This window comes from Thamnophis elegans, chromosome 10, assembly GCF_009769535.1.
Source record: "Thamnophis elegans isolate rThaEle1 chromosome 10, rThaEle1.pri, whole genome shotgun sequence".
NCBI classification, from domain to species: Eukaryota; Metazoa; Chordata; class Lepidosauria; order Squamata; family Colubridae; genus Thamnophis; species Thamnophis elegans.
Genome location: NC_045550.1, coordinates 46,884,437 through 46,902,829, shown reverse-complemented (window position 1 = coordinate 46,902,829; position 18,393 = coordinate 46,884,437). Strand labels below are relative to the sequence as shown.

The window sequence follows — 18,393 nt, the reverse complement described above, 5'->3', positions numbered from 1 at the left end:
ATTGCGATTTCTGTTGTTTATATATATCACTATTTTTGTTTGGATATTTATCATTAATAATATAGAATATAATAATCATTAATTATTTTGAGGAATTACCCAAAAATATTGCTTGATGGGGTCAAGAATCCTTATAGGTTTTACTTATAGGAGAATCAGTTATAGACTAATCCAGTGTCTTAGTTTCATCTGTCATGAAGACAATTCTCACCCCTTTATTCATAATGCTTAAGCTTCAACCAAAGTTACTGGTTTGGGCTTCAGCAATCCGTATTTTGTTAGCTGTCATTTAATGCCACATTTTGCTTTAAGTGTGAATAAGGCCATTGATAAGTTTATCTACGACAATGTATTGCACTATTTATTATTAAGTTATAACTCACCTTTCATGCAGGAGTTCAAAGCTGTGTACACAGTACTTCCCTTTTTTGTTTTTCTCTCACCTCGGTAATTAGGGGATAGACTGAAGCACAGTGTCAGGTCCAGGTAACCCAGTTAACATCTGAAGCTGGGGGTGGGCCAAAAGCTGGACTCTTCCTGTATGGCCAGTCATGCCATCCTTTATAGCAGGGGTGTCCAACCTTGGCAAATTTAAGATTTGTGGACTAATTTCCAGAATTCCCCAGCCAGCATGGTTTTAGAGGATTTCATTTGGCTTCACTTTCTGGAGTAATGTCGAACACCAAGAGACTATTCAGAATTCCAAGAAATTGGAACACTATAAAAGCATGGCCGTGATGATGATTAGGAGACAGGCAACTACGCCTGAAGAAGGGAAATAGAAGGAACTGGGTATGGTTTGCCTTGAGAAAAGATGACTGCAGAGGATTCAGCAGCATTCTTCCAAAATCTAAAATGATGCAGGAGATCAAGAGAAAGTCCCCCTCTTGTTCTAGATGCAGGACATGGAATACAATAATAAATTTAAATTACAGGAATACAGTTTTCATTAATACAGTAGGAACAAAAGAACAGTTCAATAGTGGAACCAATTATTTAGAAGCCTATTGGTTCAGCCTCTTCACTACAGGAATGATTTATTATCCAAAAGTAACAATTAAATTTTAACAAAATTGAGGCTACCTACTTATTGTCTAGGATACTTTACTATGGATTCTTCCACTGAGCAAAATCTTGGGCTGCTGGCCTAAATGTTCCTTCCAACTCTATGATCCTATCATAATAAATGGGACTTGATTGAGATTTCTAAAATATATAATGATATGGAGAAATTATATACAGAAATCTATCTATCTATCTATCTATCTATCTATCTATCTATCTATCTATCTATATATATATATATATATATATATATATATATATATATATATATTTCCTTCTCATGATTGTAGAAGTGATGTTGACTGACTAGAAGAAAATGCTTCTTCCCCCAATATGTAGTTAATATATGAAATTTGCTTTGTGAAGGGATGCAGGAATTTTCACATTTTTGAATCCATCCACAAACTAAAATTTGATTTCTATGAAATTTAAGGCAAAGGTTTCCCCTGTTCAGTTGTATCCAACTCTAGGACATGGTGCACATCTCTGTTTCTTGGCCAAGGGGCCAGCATTTCCATGGTCATATGACCAGCATGGCTATACATCAAAAGCAAACAGGGTACTGTTACCTTCCCACCAAAGTGGTACCTATTTATCCACTCACATTTGCATGCTTTTGAACTGCTAGGTTGGCAGGGGCATGTAATGGGTGCTCACCCTGTTGTGCAGCGCTCAGGTCTTGAACCCTGGCTCTCCAACTGACAAGCTCAACATTTTTAACTGCTGAGCCATTGCACACCAAATGCAGCAAATTTCACATGATGGCTGTCCATTGTGGGAAGAAATGCAGTCAACATGTGCAATTTGCTATGACAAGAAATGTAGGAATTTTCACATTTTTGAATTCATCCGCAAACTTAAATTTGGTTTTTATGAAATGTACAGTTTTTTGCAAAGCCTTTCTCCAACTAAAAGAATCATACAAAGAAATAGCAAATAGAAAAGTCTGCACAAAAATACTGGTGAAAGCAACATACCTGGGATATTTCTTAAAAAAAACTTGTGAAAAACTGTGTCCATTAAGCACATGGTATGCAAAATGCATAGGAGAAATGAACAAAAAGGGATTTTAGTGTCATTTGTTTCTTCAACAAATCTCAAGAGAGAAACAAAGCACAGAAATGAAAAATAGAAACTACAAATTGTTTGAAACTACAGATTTGTTTATTTCAACATAGCCAAGGTTTAAATGGTTTTAAATTATTTACACTTTAAGGGTATTTCATACATTAATAGGGAGCAGAGATATGTTGCTATAAATCAAGATGACTTTATTTCAATGATAGACCATTATTTCCAAATGTATTGTTTTGACATTTAGGTTTGAGAAAGACACAGCAGGAAATTATTCAACAGATGTGCTTGTTCTGGATGGTATGCCTGAACCCATAAGGATCTTATTAGCCTGGGATTCTTCTGGAACTGGCAATGATGTTGGCAGCCATATAACAAATGGGATATTCTTTTATCATTTGGGTTGATAAAACAAATAGGTTCCTTAGTAGGAAATCTATTCCATCAAGTCCATGAATATGTTAATAGTTTACTAACACATTTTTCATTTTTAAAATTTGTTTCTCATCACAGTTTTATGACTTTTTAAGTCATAAAAGCCACTCAAGAAAGTGGAATATATATCCATGAATAAATAGATAATAAATGGCAGCAAAAAAAAATCACTGAAGGGGATATGAATAGAATTGGAGGGCATGACTCTGCCATGGGATGCCTGCTGCTTTTAATAAAACAGACGGTTAAGTATCTGGAAAGCTTAGAGATCTTTTTTGTGCTTATTGTTACTTTAAGCAAAAAGCAAAAAATGATGCTACCAACGTGTGATGATATTAATACATCCTTCAGACCATAGAAATGGTCTTCCTGCTCTATTTCTGGGTTCCTTGGAGAATTTCAGTTGGCTACTTCAACTATTCACGCAGTTAAAAAAAAACCCTTTATTTATTCCTCTCCCCAGTTGTAAAATAAGGCCTCCTTCAAACTGATTTTGATGCCTTGTGACTTCATGTAGATTTTGGGGCAACCCCACAGAACCTGGCTAGGGAATTTTGGGAGTTTAAGTTCACCCATCTTGATTTCAAAGGTTTTATTTCTTTTAAGGCAAACACTTCATCATTCCTCAATCAGTAAGACATCGAAGTACAATTTTTTGTATGTCAAAATAATTCTAGTTTACCACCAAATTCTTGTCTAGCCTAATATATACCCCTCCCTCCCTCCACCCTCTCCCCCAACCCCCCTCCACCTTCCCCCCCCCCGACTTCCCAGAACCCGTACACGGTATGGATTTCTAACAAACACAGTCTAAAATCTATTGAGAAAAAAAAGAAATAAAAAAAAATTAATAACATTCTACATTGACCTTAGCTTCTTCTTGCTGAACCAACTTTAAACAATTTAAATCATTTCTGATCCTAAGCATAGGCTAACTGGAATTTCTTGGTCCCATATTTATTTTGTATATAGTCAATCCATTTTTTCCAGTCTCGTTTATATCTCTCATATCTTTAAGATATGCCGATATTTTAGCCATCTCGGCTAAGTTTGTAACTTTCAATGTCCATAAGTTCACCCATCTTAAAGATGCTGAGGTTGAGGAATGCTATTCTAGATTTCTCTTTTAACTTTGCCATCTCACTTACAATCCTGGATTTTCCGAGTGGCCTTCTACCATAGCATGGATAACCACAGAGTATGGTAAAAAAAAAAAATCAAGCTGACTTTGATTTGATAGTTTGATTAAAGCTTTACTTGGTTTTTACATAATGCATGAATTGCAGAGATATGATACATGCTATGATATGATGTCACAGTTAACCATTTTTACCACACATTGCAAATTTGTCTGGAAATAATTATTAACTAGCTGTGGCATGGTCTCATTTCCTATCCCCACAACAGGCAGATGTAGCCATATCTTTTTCATTTGGCTATTGCAGAAGAAACTAGATTCATGTTAGTGAACATCCTTATAGCCTTAATTGTGACAATGCATAAAAAGGCAACATTTTTCACCCACATCCAAGTGATTTTATGGACACAAGCATATTGCCCACCAGGCAATGTTAGAGGAATAAATGGCTGTATCTTCTCTCTAATTTTCAACTTGACCATTGTAGGGCCATTTGGTCACTGCTGCTACCAGATGCACAACTGATAGCAGCTTTTTTGTCAGCTGTCTGGTCAACTAGGTGAAGCTTTTTCCTCCATATTCCAATGGCTATTTGTATATTTTAATCAACGGTTATATGTGTGAGAGGGGGGGAAAAACTTGGGTTAACCTACCTGGCTGGGTTGTTGTGAGATAGAAAGGGGATTGCACTTCCGTGATACTCAAGCATCCTTCGGGTAAATGTTTGTTTAAAAAAATGATGCAAACATCGTATGACTTGCCACTACTTGTCTTTACCTTTTAGCAACATGAAACACCTGAACCCAGAGAGTTACAAAAGGCAGAGCAAAGCATCAGGGGATTCGGCTGGCAGAGGCAGAAACCTGGGCTCATTTCTTAGCATAGCTTTGATTCTATCTGAAAGCAATGTTCTTTAGAGTTACTACCTGCTTTACTTGTTTTAAACTTAAAGCAATGTTTTTCAGCCTTGGCAACTTTAAGATGTGTAGACTTCAAGTCCCAGAATTCCCAAACCAACATGCCATCTGGGGAATTCTGGAATTTGAAGTCCACACATTTTAAAGTTGCTCAGGTTGAAAAAACACTATTTCAAAAGAATGATTTAAGAAGTTCCCCCAGATAGGTACCCTTTAGATTTGCTTAAAATTGCAGCTTCTAGAATTCCCAGTTACCATGCTATGAATTCTGGGAATTGTAGTGCTTTCACATCTGGATGACATGAGAGAGAGGAAGCAGCAGAAATCTAGCTCATGTGGATGCTATGACTTGAGGGCAACCTGAACCAATTCACCAAGAAATCAATATAAACAACTGCTTCATAATATAATATTGCATTCTGTCAGAATTCTCTCAGAAACCCAAAGCAGACTATCTGGATAAGATTGGTGGGACTAAGATAATGATTGCTGCGCACCAAGGTGGCGCAGTGGGTAGAGTGCAGTACTGCAGGCTACTTCAGCTGACTGTTATCTGCAGTTCGGCGGTTCAAATCTCACCAGGCTCAAGGTTGACTCAGCCTTCCATCCTTCCGAGGTGGGTAAAATGAGGACCCGGATTGTTGTTGGGGGCAATATGCTGACTCTGTAAACCGCTTAGAGAGGGCTGAAAGCCCTATGAAGCGGTATATAAGTCTAACTGCTATTGCTATTGCTTCTGAAACAGGATCTGCTCACATTGTGTTCAACCTTCTGACTACTACACCCTCTCTAGTTACTAAGTTGAATTACTGTATTGTGCAACATTTGAAGAGTTTTATCATTTTGGACCATATTGTTTTATTGAATTCAGTGGCACCAGATGCAAGATGATTATGAACCTTCATTCTTGAAAATCCTTTTAGGATGGCAGGAAAAAAAGCTACACTAGGTATAGGTATTGTGTTAGATCCTGATCTTGGTTATTTTTTAAGTTATTGCACAAACAATTGGCTAGGTCACCCAATCTGATGGTCCTGGAATAGGTAATAATATTTAATTTTATATATTAAGAATGGAGGGGAGGGGTTGATGGCTCTTCTGCCATCAGCTTTACTAATGTGATCACATTTTTCAATTTGAATATGACAGTGAAAATTAAATTTACAGGTAAAAAATCATAAAGGATAGGAATAGGAGCAGGAAGTTTCTAAAAGGGGGGATACACATGAAATACTTAACTAACATCCCCAAATAAAGCAAAAAAGGAGAGCAAACATTTTCTGTTCTTTATTTCCCTTGAAGACTTTTTGTGCCATTCTTGCATGTCAGTAAACTGAGTCCAGCCAATTAAATTTGCCCAAACCACTGCTAAGCCAAAATCATGGTTTACACACCACAAACCACTTTATAAAAAGTGATTAAGGTGCTTTGAGACTTACTGTAATGAAGGTAGAGGCTTGATAACAGTATACCATCAGAGCTTCAGGTTGATTTTGTGCCTGCTTAATGCAAAAGCTTAAACTTAAATATCTGTACTTTTTTAAACGCTTAGACACTTTTACATGCAGGTGGAGAAGAAGCAGCTGCAGATTCCAGGGAATGTGGAAACCTGGCTTTTGTTTAGTGTCATTTAATTTGACTTTCATGGGGTTTTAATAGTCAAGTGGAGACTTTTTAAATTATCATCTTACCTGAGATTTCAGTGTATAACTATTGTAATATTTGGACATATCTATCATACTGTGACCCGACAAATGCGCGCACGACAAAAGTGCGCTGATGAAACCGCGGTGCAAAAATCGCAACATCATCAACGCGCCCACAACAGCGCGCCGACAGAAGCGCGATTTAAGTTAAGGTAAGGGGTTAGGGTTAGGTTTAGGGTTAGGGTTAGGTTCAGGGTTAGGTTTAGGGTTAGGTTTAGGGTTAGGGTTAAGTTCAGGGTTATGTTTAGGGTTATGTTTAGGGTTAGGTTTAGGGTTATGTTTAGAGCACTCATTCATCGGTGCGGTTTAGAACTCGCGGTTTTCTCACCACGGTTTCATCGGGCGCGCTTTTGTTGGTGAACCCTATCATACATATATCATTCCTTTTAATACAAATCTCTTGTAAGGAATGCCAAAAGGTTTGCAGCTAAGATATAGCAGCTAAAATGAAATTAACAGCAGTGATGTATTTATATGAATCCTCTCTTTTATAAAAGAGCAAGCGTGTTTATAAAGATCTAAAAAAGCAAGAAAGATAATTGAGGATATTTAGTTAATACAAAATGCCCAACTTCAGGACAAAATGAAAAATGAGATGAGGGAAGAGATGGGATTAAGGATAAAATATACTGTTTTCAAGATTGCCTGGTTTTCTGGGGTGTTATTTCTTTCTAAACAAAGTTTGTTGAAACTCTTCATTGAACATTTATCATTTACCTGGTTCACAAAATTATATTTCTTCATATTGTGACTTATTGGTCAATATATTTTACTTCCATAACAATGAAACACAATCTTTGTGTTTTTTATGATACCAATTGTAATTTACTGAATAAACTATGGCTAAAGCAAACCATAATTTAGTATGGTTTACAAAACAGATCTTGATTTGGTGAGTTATAGAACCAGTTGCACAAAATTAGTTTTTCTGAAAAAGACATCAGCACAGATTTCTCTTTGCATGTATTATTCTGATTGCTGTGATAGCTGCAAACAAGCACAAAACATTTAATCAGATTAGTATTAATTTTTTATTCCACATTTGGAACACTGGGGGGCAGTAAGGCATGGTGGTAAAGCAAAAATGTATTGTTCATAATTCATATCACAATTATGTGTAGCAACTGATGTTACATAGCTACAGTCAAGGTGGCTTAAAATGATGCACTGCTTAAAGTCTTTGAAAAAATCACCAAAGAAAGTAAAACATATATGTGAGATTTTTTGTTGTCCCCCAATCATATTTGAATAGAGAAACTTAGAATAATATTATGTCTGGCAGTTCAGTCTATATCTGCATTCATGTTTTGAATAAATTTTATTACATTTAGTAATTAAAACAGAGATAAGAGAGATAAAAAAATCCAAGCAAATGTTTTTTTTTTACATTTTACAATGTTCATGTTCTGAATATTTTAATGTATGTAAAATATAGCCAGGAATTGATCTTATTTTTATTTTTTTTCCAAATATACATTGACAAACTTTTATGGTGGGGAAAAAAAATCTGGGGATGAATATTTTGAAATGACTTAATCTGTATCCATGTTTCATTCTGATTCAAAAGGCTTGGTTTTTAATGATTCCCACCCACTCCTGAAGCATGCTAAATTGTATGAATGATGTAGGAATTTCATTGTAGGGGGTTATATTCAAAGAACAAGTCATTCCTTGTCTCTGATGACTTATGTTGGAAATGCTGCAGTCTAGGTAGAACTGTATCATAGTTTTTTCTCTCTCCACATTATAATTGACATCTACTATATGATAAAATATCTTTCCACCTGCAGATATAATTCTTTGTCTATCGAGTTGAATGAATAGATCCTCTTGTGAATTCATAAGATTGCAAATTAGCATAGGAATGAAGAATGAATTTTCACAATGGCAGAGTGTCAAAAGAACAAAGATTTACGCTCAAGATCAATTTACTCAGAAGTGTTTTAAAAATGAGATGAATAATGAAATGATATCTAATATATCAACTACTTAGCCATTGCCAAAGAGGAAAGAGATATCTATACCACTTGCAGTTGATATTGTTCACTATATTTGGTGGACAGTAACAAAGTCATTGTAGATCTATTCTGTCCACTATGAAAATTGTAACTATCATAAACTATTTCAAAATCATTATCTCTTTTTAATCTCTTACTTTAAAATCTTGATTTGGCCAGCTCTTCAAATAGAAGCCAGTATGGCCGAGGCATTGATATGGGCACAATCATGGATAACATTAGATTATTCGGATTGGTACGAAGATAGGATGCTTAATAGTCTGCAGAGGTTCTCAGTCATCCAGGTCATGGTTGTCCCAAAGGTGCTTTTTCCAGGGGGCAATTGGACTTTCTTATTTTTTCTTTGAAGATGTTTCCTTCTCATCCAAGAAGCTTCTCATCCACTCTGACAGGATCCTTTCATTCCACAGAGTTGAAGAAGCTTCTTGGATGAGAAGCAAAACACCTTCAAAGAAAAAACTCAAGAAAGTCCAAGTTGCCTCCTGAAAAAGCACCTTTGGGATAGGAGGCTTATAGATACTAATTGTTGGGTAAACGGGAAAACAATATCAATGTAAGTAAAATACAAAGGGTCAAAACTTCATAAAACAACTCAAGATGACAACTAGAGCAACCCGCAGAAGAATGAAATTTCATTTTAAAGAAGATTTTCATGGGTTGGCCATTTATTTATTTATGAAAATTTATATGGCCACCCAATTCACTTTCAGTGACTCTGGGTGCATACATAGATATTGTTTTATTTTTATATTGTATTTTAATGAGCCCGTTTTTCTCTCTCCAAAACAATGGATAACGTTGTGATTTGTCTGAGTCCTTAAAATTGAAAATAAGTAATATTTGTCTGCCTTAGTCTCTGGTCAAGATCAGATCAAAATGAACTCCATTTCCATTTCATCAAGGACATGAAATAATACAAAATACATTGTACAGTCAATAAGAGATAAGTTTAATATTTCAACCTTTCTGTAAAAACCTTGACTGAAACTCATGGATCTCTGGGTGATGGCTTAACCTTCTCTAAGTCAGCCGAATTTAGTTTGCTTTTGAAAATGAGTATATGCAATTATATCATTTTTCTCCAGAGGATTTAGATATTATGTAGCATTTTATGTTTCCTGTCACCAGATTATTTAGTAAGGACTTGTTAAGGACTACAGCATGCTTTAGTTTCATTAGAAACCTTCATCACTGAACGGTTTTAATATGCCAGTAACATAATTATTGATTTCAACAAAGGGGGATAATAGATTAAGCTGTAGTAAAGCATTTGAAGCTGCAGAAAAGACAAATTGCTCAGGGGGCACATATATATCTTTAAAGAATCAACACCAGACTTTTACAGATTATGAAAGGGAGTATATCTTACTCCCTTCTCATTTTTTAAATCTCAGCTTTGATAGAGTAATCCTGCACACCACTAAATAATATCAGTTAGTAGGATTGGTTTCAGTGAGGATTCAGAATTATGGCTTGGGGTCAGTGTGATTGATCATCTGCCCAGTTTATTTGATTTAATTTTTCAAAATTTCAATCCATTGTGTTAAAAAAATAATATGGCTGCATTTGCCTTAAAATAATGTGTGACTTCAGTTTATCCTGACCAGTTTAATAATCTTTTAGTTAAGCTAAATATGAACACACGTTATATAATTCCAGTTTGAGAATATGGAGACCCAAAATACTGAGTCATAACGTGGTTGATTTTAACTTAGCACGTTGCATGAATCCAGGTTTATCCAATTAGACCTGATTAAACAACCCATAGCTTTATATAATATGTGAATCAGATTCAGTGTCCCTCAGAGTTAGCTATAATCCTATCTTTAGTTCTTTTGACAATATATAAGTTCAATATGTGAGGAGAAACAGATGAGTGTATTATAGTTGAGTAAATTAGCTCTCTCTCTCTCTCCATCTGGTGGGCCACTTTCACCAATCATCTCAACTTATCTCTAACCTGAAGCAAGGACTAAGTAGAAGTTAGCCATCTTGTAGCTTTGTAAGACGGAAGTTACTCAATAACTAATCTAGTATACTTTGGGAATTGGAGGAGGCAAGAAGTGATGAAGTAGGTGATGATCCTATTCAGAAAAAGCACTGGGGCACCATTTTAAAGACACAATTATGCATATATTCTGAACATAGCCAAGGCAGTGGTGGGATTCAAATTTTTTTTACTACCAGTTCTGTGAGCGTGGCATGGCTTGGTGGGCATGGCAGGGGAAGGATACTGCAAAATCTCCATTCCCTCCCCACTCCAGGAAAAGGTTACAGCAAAATCCCCATTTCCTCTTGATCAGCTTGGACTTGGGAGGCAGAGAATAGATGGGGCGGGGCCAGTCAGAGGTGGTATTTACCGGTTCTCAGAACTACTCAAAATTTCCGCTACCGGTTCTCCAGAACTGGTCAGAACCTGCTGAATACCACATCCCAGCCAAGGGCATCTACATGAGTATGAAAGGAGGACAAGACAGTGACTGACTGTAATTAAACATCTGGTCCCTTTTTTTTTTTTTTTTACAAATATTGTAAATGTAATGCATGTCAATAGGCAAAGGTATTGAGCACTCAAGTGGCCACCATTTTGATTTTTTTGACATTCCCCCAGATGTCCCAAAAGAACACCCAGTCATAGTTTTGTATATTCAGGTGGAGAAAGGGATCCAGGTTTCTTTTTATTTATTAATTGAATGTATATAGCCACCTGTTCTGACTCCCTCCTCCATCCAGTTACGAATGCCGAGACAAGGTTAACTGGAATTCTACAGCACTTTATTAGCAGGAAACATAAATCTCGGTGGCTGAAAGCCTAAGCATAACAAACAGATAAGAACCTTGGCAGCAACTCAGACTTTGACAGAGACAGATAACAGCTTCTCCAGCGTTAAGAATGAAGTTGAATCCTGCAAACCAGACTCCTCCCAGTCTCTCTCCTTAAATACAATCTTGAGAGGAGCCTAATTACAACCACCTGGGTCCAATTATCTTTTGTAACTGCGTAGCTGTTCTCTTTGTTGATCTGCCCAGCGTTGCCGGGCATCCAGGGCCACCTCCCTTATCTCTTCGTCACTACTCCAAGGCCTGACGTCAGGAGCACACTCCCTTCGGCTCTCACCACTGCTCCATGCCTCAGGCACCTCCTGGTGGCCAACCAGCCTTTCTGTGCCCTGCTCGAAGTCGGAACCTTGTCCAGGGTCCTCCACCTCTTCCAGAGCCAACTCTTAAGGTCCCTCGCTGTCGGAGTCTGTTTGCAGCTTCAACGGCTCCTGCTGGGCCACAAAGCCACCTATCTCATAAAAAGTGACTGTGCAGTGTACAATAGTTCTTTTTAACACTCTCCAAACCTCAACTGATTTATTATCTATATTCTTCCCTTGCCATTGTGATGGATTTCCAACATCCAACATCTGAAGAGTTGTAGTTTCTTCAACCTTATTTTTAAAGATTGTAATCTATTGGGGAAGAACCTGATGAGCAGTTCTTTATTGAACATGACAATGATTGTTTGTGAGAAAGAACCATGCATGCTAGTTAGCTTTAATTCTGCAGAATGTCATTATTCATTTTATTTGTCCCATTTCTACAAAAATGACGTTGCTGATTATGACTTCTTATAAAGCATTAACAGAACTAGAATTAGGGTCTTAATATTTTAAATTCAGCCATATAGTTTCTTCCTCCAGGAGCTAGTTCCAAATAAAAGACTAAAGTTATAAAAAACAAACAAACAAAAAGAAATAGTATAATTAAATAAACTTTTATTTACTACGTTTGCTTCAGTCAGAGATAATAGTACCCCAAGAGGAACAAAAATGCAGTCTTTTATCTGCATTAGCCCAGCAAAGACTTGGATTCTTCACCCCTCTGTGGACTGACAGAATGAAAGCAATCTATAAAAAGTTATATAGAATGGATTTGGAAGTGATTAAGAGTCCAAGAGTAAACTGTTTCAAAGATGAGGTTTATTAATCAAACCAAAACCCAAAACTATTTCTATGAAATTCAGAAATTTAAAAACTACTCTAAGCTATTTAATGCTGATATTTAATCCAGATCAGCAATTCAATTGACACCTCAATTCAATGTCACATGGTTTTTTTAAAAAATGAACCAGAAGAAAGGCTAATCCTGTTTCTTCATGGCATATTTAAAGAATTGTGCAATTTATGACAGGCTTCCCCTCATGACAACAGGACTATCCAGCCAAACATTATCCTCAGTGACTTTATGTGCAAGAAGCTCATGTTTTTAATATTATTTTTCAGTTGAGGATCAATTACAATATATTATCCAGAACTAATAATGTGGTGGTCATTGAACCCTTTGGCATTATTGCATAATACATGTGACTCAAGCAATTTATTTACCTTGCCTTAATTTTATAAATAACTCAAGGTGATAAACTAATCTAATGCTCCTTTCGTCTTCCATTTCCCTCACATCATCCCTCTGAGGTGAGTTGGCCTGAGAGTGCTAGCAATAGCACTTAGACTTATATACCGCTTTAAAGTGCTTTACAGCCCTCTCTAAGTGGTTTACAGTCAGCCTATTTCCCCCAATAATCTGGGTCCGCATTTTATACACCTTGGAAGGTTGAGTCAACCTTGAGCGTGGTGTGATTCGAACTGCCAAATTGCAGGCAGTACTGCACTCTAACCACTGTGCCACCATGGCTCTTGACTTGAGACCACACAGCCAGCTTTCAAGCCTAAAGTGAGACTAGACTCACAATTCCTGTTTCTAGCCTGGTGCCTTAACCACTAAACTAGCTCTACAACTACAACGTCTTTGATTTAAAGTTCATTTAGTGACTGTTCAAAGTTACAGCAGCACTGAAAAAAGTGATGAGTTTTTCACACGACCACTGCAGCATCCCCATGGTCATGTGATCAAAATTCAGATGCTTGGTAACTGACTCATATTTATGAGGACTGCAGTGTTCTGGGTCATGTGATCATAACCTTTCATGACCTTCTGACAGAGTCAATGGGAAAACCAGATTCACTTAACCACCATGTTACTAATTTAACAACTGCAGTGATTCACTTAACAACTGTGGCAAGCTATGTCACAAATGGGGCAAAATTTACTAAACAAATATTTTACTTAGCAATAGAAATTTTGGGCTGAATTGTGTTGAGAACTACCTGTAGTCCTCAACACAATTTATACTTACAGAGCTTACTATCTGAGTTCATGCTGCATTTATTTAACAGTATTTTCTGAATAAACCTAATGCCAGATTCTGTTGCTTCCTCATAATAAAAATGGTACATGTATTTATGATTTTGGTTCCCTGGTCTGGACCACCTTAAAAGGGTTGACAACTATCTTGTGAATCTGAAAGCACTTCCTATCCTCTGCCCTTACTTTCCAGAGAACCAGGGAGGATTCCTTCTGAGAGCTTTCTCCATCCCGTGTTTGGATTTGGGATTTTTCTAATCAGACTGTTGTGTAGATTGCAACTCTTCCTCCCTCAGGGTTATTCTCACAGCCCATTATGCCTAGGAACACAATTATTTTCCAAAATATTTGTAATTTGCTAATTCCTCAGTTTGTTTTTGTGCTATATCCATGTAGTTGTGGTTTTTTTGTTTTGGTAGATTCAATAAATAAAATTAGATAAATTAAACTACTCCTTCATAGTAATTCCATGGCAAATCGCTCAAGCAATATGGGTGACTACTTGTATTTCCAGGCCAACTATAACAGTGAACCAGTCTGCAGCGTTCCAAGTAACCCACTCATTGAAAGCAGAACTCCAAGGCATGTAGATTCCTCAAAGAACATGTTCATTGGGTACATCATATTGGCACAGCCGGTGAAAACTAACTCTAAAGGTTCCAGCAATTTTCACCTAATTAAAAGAGTAAAACTCCTCCCTCCCAGGTGTCACCTATCATATAGTCCAATGAATACAGCTGGCAGACTCCTCTCCTCCTTCACCAGCCACCTTTGACTGTTAGCTGGGCTATCTGCTTCCCCTCTCTCTTCCCCCTCTCAGGCTTCATGGCAACTATGAGGCAGCAAAAAGTTTCAGCCAGGTTCGCTTCAGAGTTGACAGTCCTTACTAAATCACATCACACATTGATATGATACTTGGCCTTTGCTTAAGATATTCCAGCATTTCAACATTCAAAAACTTTACTCTTCATCTACTTTGACTATACTGATCTTACCAGCAGGACCCCCCATTTTGCACTGCCTTCTCAAGGGAACGAGTCATGAAGGAAACATGCTTTTTGAGAAGACTGCACCCAATTCAGACACCCATGGGTTGAACAGGAGAGCTTTGCAAGCTAGGCTAATGTTTTCCACCCATTAGTACCTTATTCAGACGAGCCCTCCCTTTCAAATAGGTCGAACCACAACTTTCAACTTCTACCAGTGTCCAAAATCTTATTTAGAACGAAAAGAACACAAGGAAAAAAACAATGCATCATAAAGAATGATGACAGAAAATAAATCACAGAAGTATCCAAATGGGTTCACTTTTATTTGAGGATAAAAATTAAGGCTGACAGTACTTTTATCATTTACAGATTTTTTTTAACTGAGAGTTTTAGGTATAATTCCCTACACAATTGCCTTTGAAAACAGTTGACATATCTTACTGAAGATCAGAGGGCAAACAAATCTAGCAAGGGCATCTGCATTCATAAGCTACAGGTTTACACATTCCCTCCTGGACCACAATCCTGTTTTCTGCAGCTGGTTTTGATTACAGGAATCAATACTATGAAATACATTCAAGAATTGGAAGCCTGGCCATTTAAGTGTACTCCACATTTGATTGCCAGCATAAACTGAATCCTAGTATGGGTTTTAAGAGAAAGAAATAATTTTCTGTATTATACTAGTCATGCACAGAAAGTCCCTTTTCTGTACAACACTGATGTCTTCATTTAAACAATTTACATACACCTTTATATGTGTTTATTTTTGTCTCTAGTATAATATTCCTTATAAATGTTTCCAAACTCCATTTTATTCATGTATCCAGCTTAAAAATAAATCCACGGTTATCTGAACAGAACAAAACGTAATTAATTTACTAATCTAAAACCCATAGAATTTTACAACATGTGCATAGCTATAGTAAATGAATATGAAAACAAAAACATTTTAACTCCAACTGCAAACTTCATTATTTAAGGTAAAACTCTGACTCATCTGACTGTAACTAAGCTTCTTTTTCTCAGGCTATACCTTAATTATGATAAGTCTGAATTTTAAGCCCGTTTAAAACAAACATTGAAACAGCCAAAATTTTGCTGCCCAAGCCCCAAATATAAAGACACACAAATAGATCTGAAAACATCCCTTGAACTTGAATGACTAGGAAGCATTCCTTCAATCATTTCTGAATTTCTATTCCGCACCCAAGACAGGGAATGCAGTTGTTACCACTGAAAAGATGCTACAGATATGACATTTACTCAGAACTTTTCCTAGAGAATAATTTGGATACAGAGATTGGACATTATGAACACTACTGCTACTCTTTGTACTGTCACTATAAGATCTCCATGAGAACAATCTTGAAGAAGTTGTAAATAATTATGTGGCACAGCAAACTAGCTGGTACAGCAAGGGAAGCCTGCAATTTAATCCAATGGAATAAACCAATAGGTCATTGTGAGTGTGTGGCCAGCATCATTCTTTCAATATTCCTTTCTTCTTCTGCATTGTTTTAGGCAAAATCTCAGTTTGTACTGATTTGCAATGCACTGGGAGGTATCCAGAATGAGTCACAAAAGCTATGGCACGACGTGTAGACGAGTCAACTCATAGTAACTTGATATTTCCTCCGTTCTAGTTTCCCAAACAAAATACTAAAGAAACAGTTTTATTTTGATTCCGGCTCAATACATTGGATGTAAACTATATTCACCTTTTTAACTTAGTGGTAACCTATTCATTGAATGGTGTTAACGAAACAACTCATTCATTCTTAAGTTTACCAAGATGGTTCTAAATACAAATCATATAGAAATCAAGCTAATATTTAAACACAGCTTGGTAAAAGTTTTTGAAATGCAGCATTCCCTTGCTTTTATTAGGAAGTCTCACATAAAAGAGAAAGCCAAAATATTTGACTAAAATAAAAGTGTAAAAAAGAAAACAAGAGCATAAGCCAGCAATTTTGATGGCTGCTGTGACAATTGTTACTTTGCTTTTCCCCAAGCAGTGAGTTTTCAATTTTTATAGATAATTCATGTTTGTTTCTCTTGTAGCCGATTAGCTGATTTAATTAAATATTGATAGTAACTACATAGTGTGGGAAGACATATGATTTAACATCCTTAAAAAGTGATTTGTTTTGAAAATATTAAAAAGTGGGGAATAGGGATGGTGGGGTGGGGTAGAATATAGTTCTTATTTGGATATATTTCTTGAATACATCAACACTTATTGCCATGACTTTAAAATGCCAAATGATATGGAACAGGTACTACAATTTACAGAAAATAAATATACGTTAATCTACAATTCAACAATACTCACTACTTCATTTGGCAAAATATTTATTTATAATAAATCTGTTTCAAAAGCAGTTGGTCACTTTTTTCATTTTACATTATTAATAGCTCTAATAATGGGGTCGGTGAATGTAAATAAATTGTCTCTTTTTACACAGTATACAAAAAAAAAAGAGACATTGAAATGACATTTAACAGTAAATACACAAAAAACAGGAAGAGGCTGTAAGACAAAAAAGGCAAAGCAATATGATTCTGTCTGCACGTAGGCAATGCTGCCGTAAATTATTTACCCGTACATGTCCTCAGCCCCATTGAGCTGACTTCCCCCACCCTCATCAGCGCTCTTAATTTGCAGATTATGTTCCAGGAGAGAAAACAGTAATCACATAAGATGTAGCAGCCGCTCCAGTCACTCTTTTCACAGTACTGCATGTCAACACTGGGAATGGTTTCTGATATAATTTAAAACTGCATACAGTACTTTCAAAGGGGAGGGAAATAATTACTCCCATTCAGTCGTTCCTGGGGGTTTCGAAGTCAAGTCATACATCACCCGGGAGATGCCAGGAATCTTCTTAATCTCAGTCACCATCTTCAACACAACCTATGTTTAAACAGCCAGCAAGAAAGAGACGTCAAAGGACATAAATGACAGCATGTCCCCAATTAGAAGAAGGGGTATGAGAGAGAAGAGGGAGACCAAATAGGATGTCCGATTAGTATGGAATCAAATAATTCAAATGTTCTGCCTCATCTTCAAGAACAGAATGGAAGGAGCCAAGATGCCCATGTTTTTCCTTTTATAATGTATTGATCTGCAAAATGGGAAATGATTTGCAGAGGAAAAAAGGGCATTTAATTTTGGTCTTTTCTTCCTGTGAGATTTGTGTTTCATTCTTTGCAGTTGGTAGCCGTGGCTAAAAGGGCCTTTGCACACCTTTGATGCCAGGACTAGGAGGCTCTGCTAACTGTAATTCATGCTCTCATAACTTTCCATTTGGAATTCCGCAATGGGGCTCCCTTTGAAGAGCATTTGGAAGCTTCAGCTGGTATAGTATGCAGCTGCATGAGTTGTAAAAGGTGTCGGCTAATCAGCACAGATAATAACAACACTGCTTCAGGACTGCACTGGTTACCAGTGTTCTTCTAGCTCAAGGTGCTGGTTGACACCTTTAAAGTCCTTCATGGTTTGGAACCAACCTGAGGAACAGTCTTCTATCACTTGTTTCTACCCTTCTAATTTGGTCCAGTAAGATGGGCACACTCCGGGTCGCATCAGCCAAGGAATGTCAGCTAGAGACGACTAGGAGACATGCTTACTCTGCCATAGGGCCTGACCTCTGGAACATTCACCCTCCAGAGATTAGGATGGCCCAGATTCTGATGGTCATTTGGAAAGCCTTGAAGACCTGGGTATATGACTAGGCCGTGGGACCCTAATGTGTGAAGGTCCCATTTTCAGGTTATGGTGACACTGACATGATATATCTTGGCTGCTATTTGTATTTAGTTTCTTTTTGTATTGTGTTTTAATTTATTTGTTTTGGGATT

At 36.9% G+C, this 18,393-nt stretch overlaps 1 protein-coding gene across 1 annotated transcript in view; it reads right to left on the bottom strand.

Moving 5' to 3' along the window:
• Positions 1-14,831: 14,831 nt before the first annotated feature.
• GMPS (guanine monophosphate synthase) overlaps positions 14,832-18,393 on the bottom strand; it is a 40,596-nt gene continuing 37,034 nt past the window's right edge. Inside the window, exon 16 of the mRNA XM_032225639.1 lies at positions 14,832-17,446. Coding sequence (XP_032081530.1) covers positions 17,345-17,446 — 102 coding nt within the window. The 3' untranslated portion in view covers positions 14,832-17,344. The remainder of the gene's footprint in view (positions 17,447-18,393) is intronic.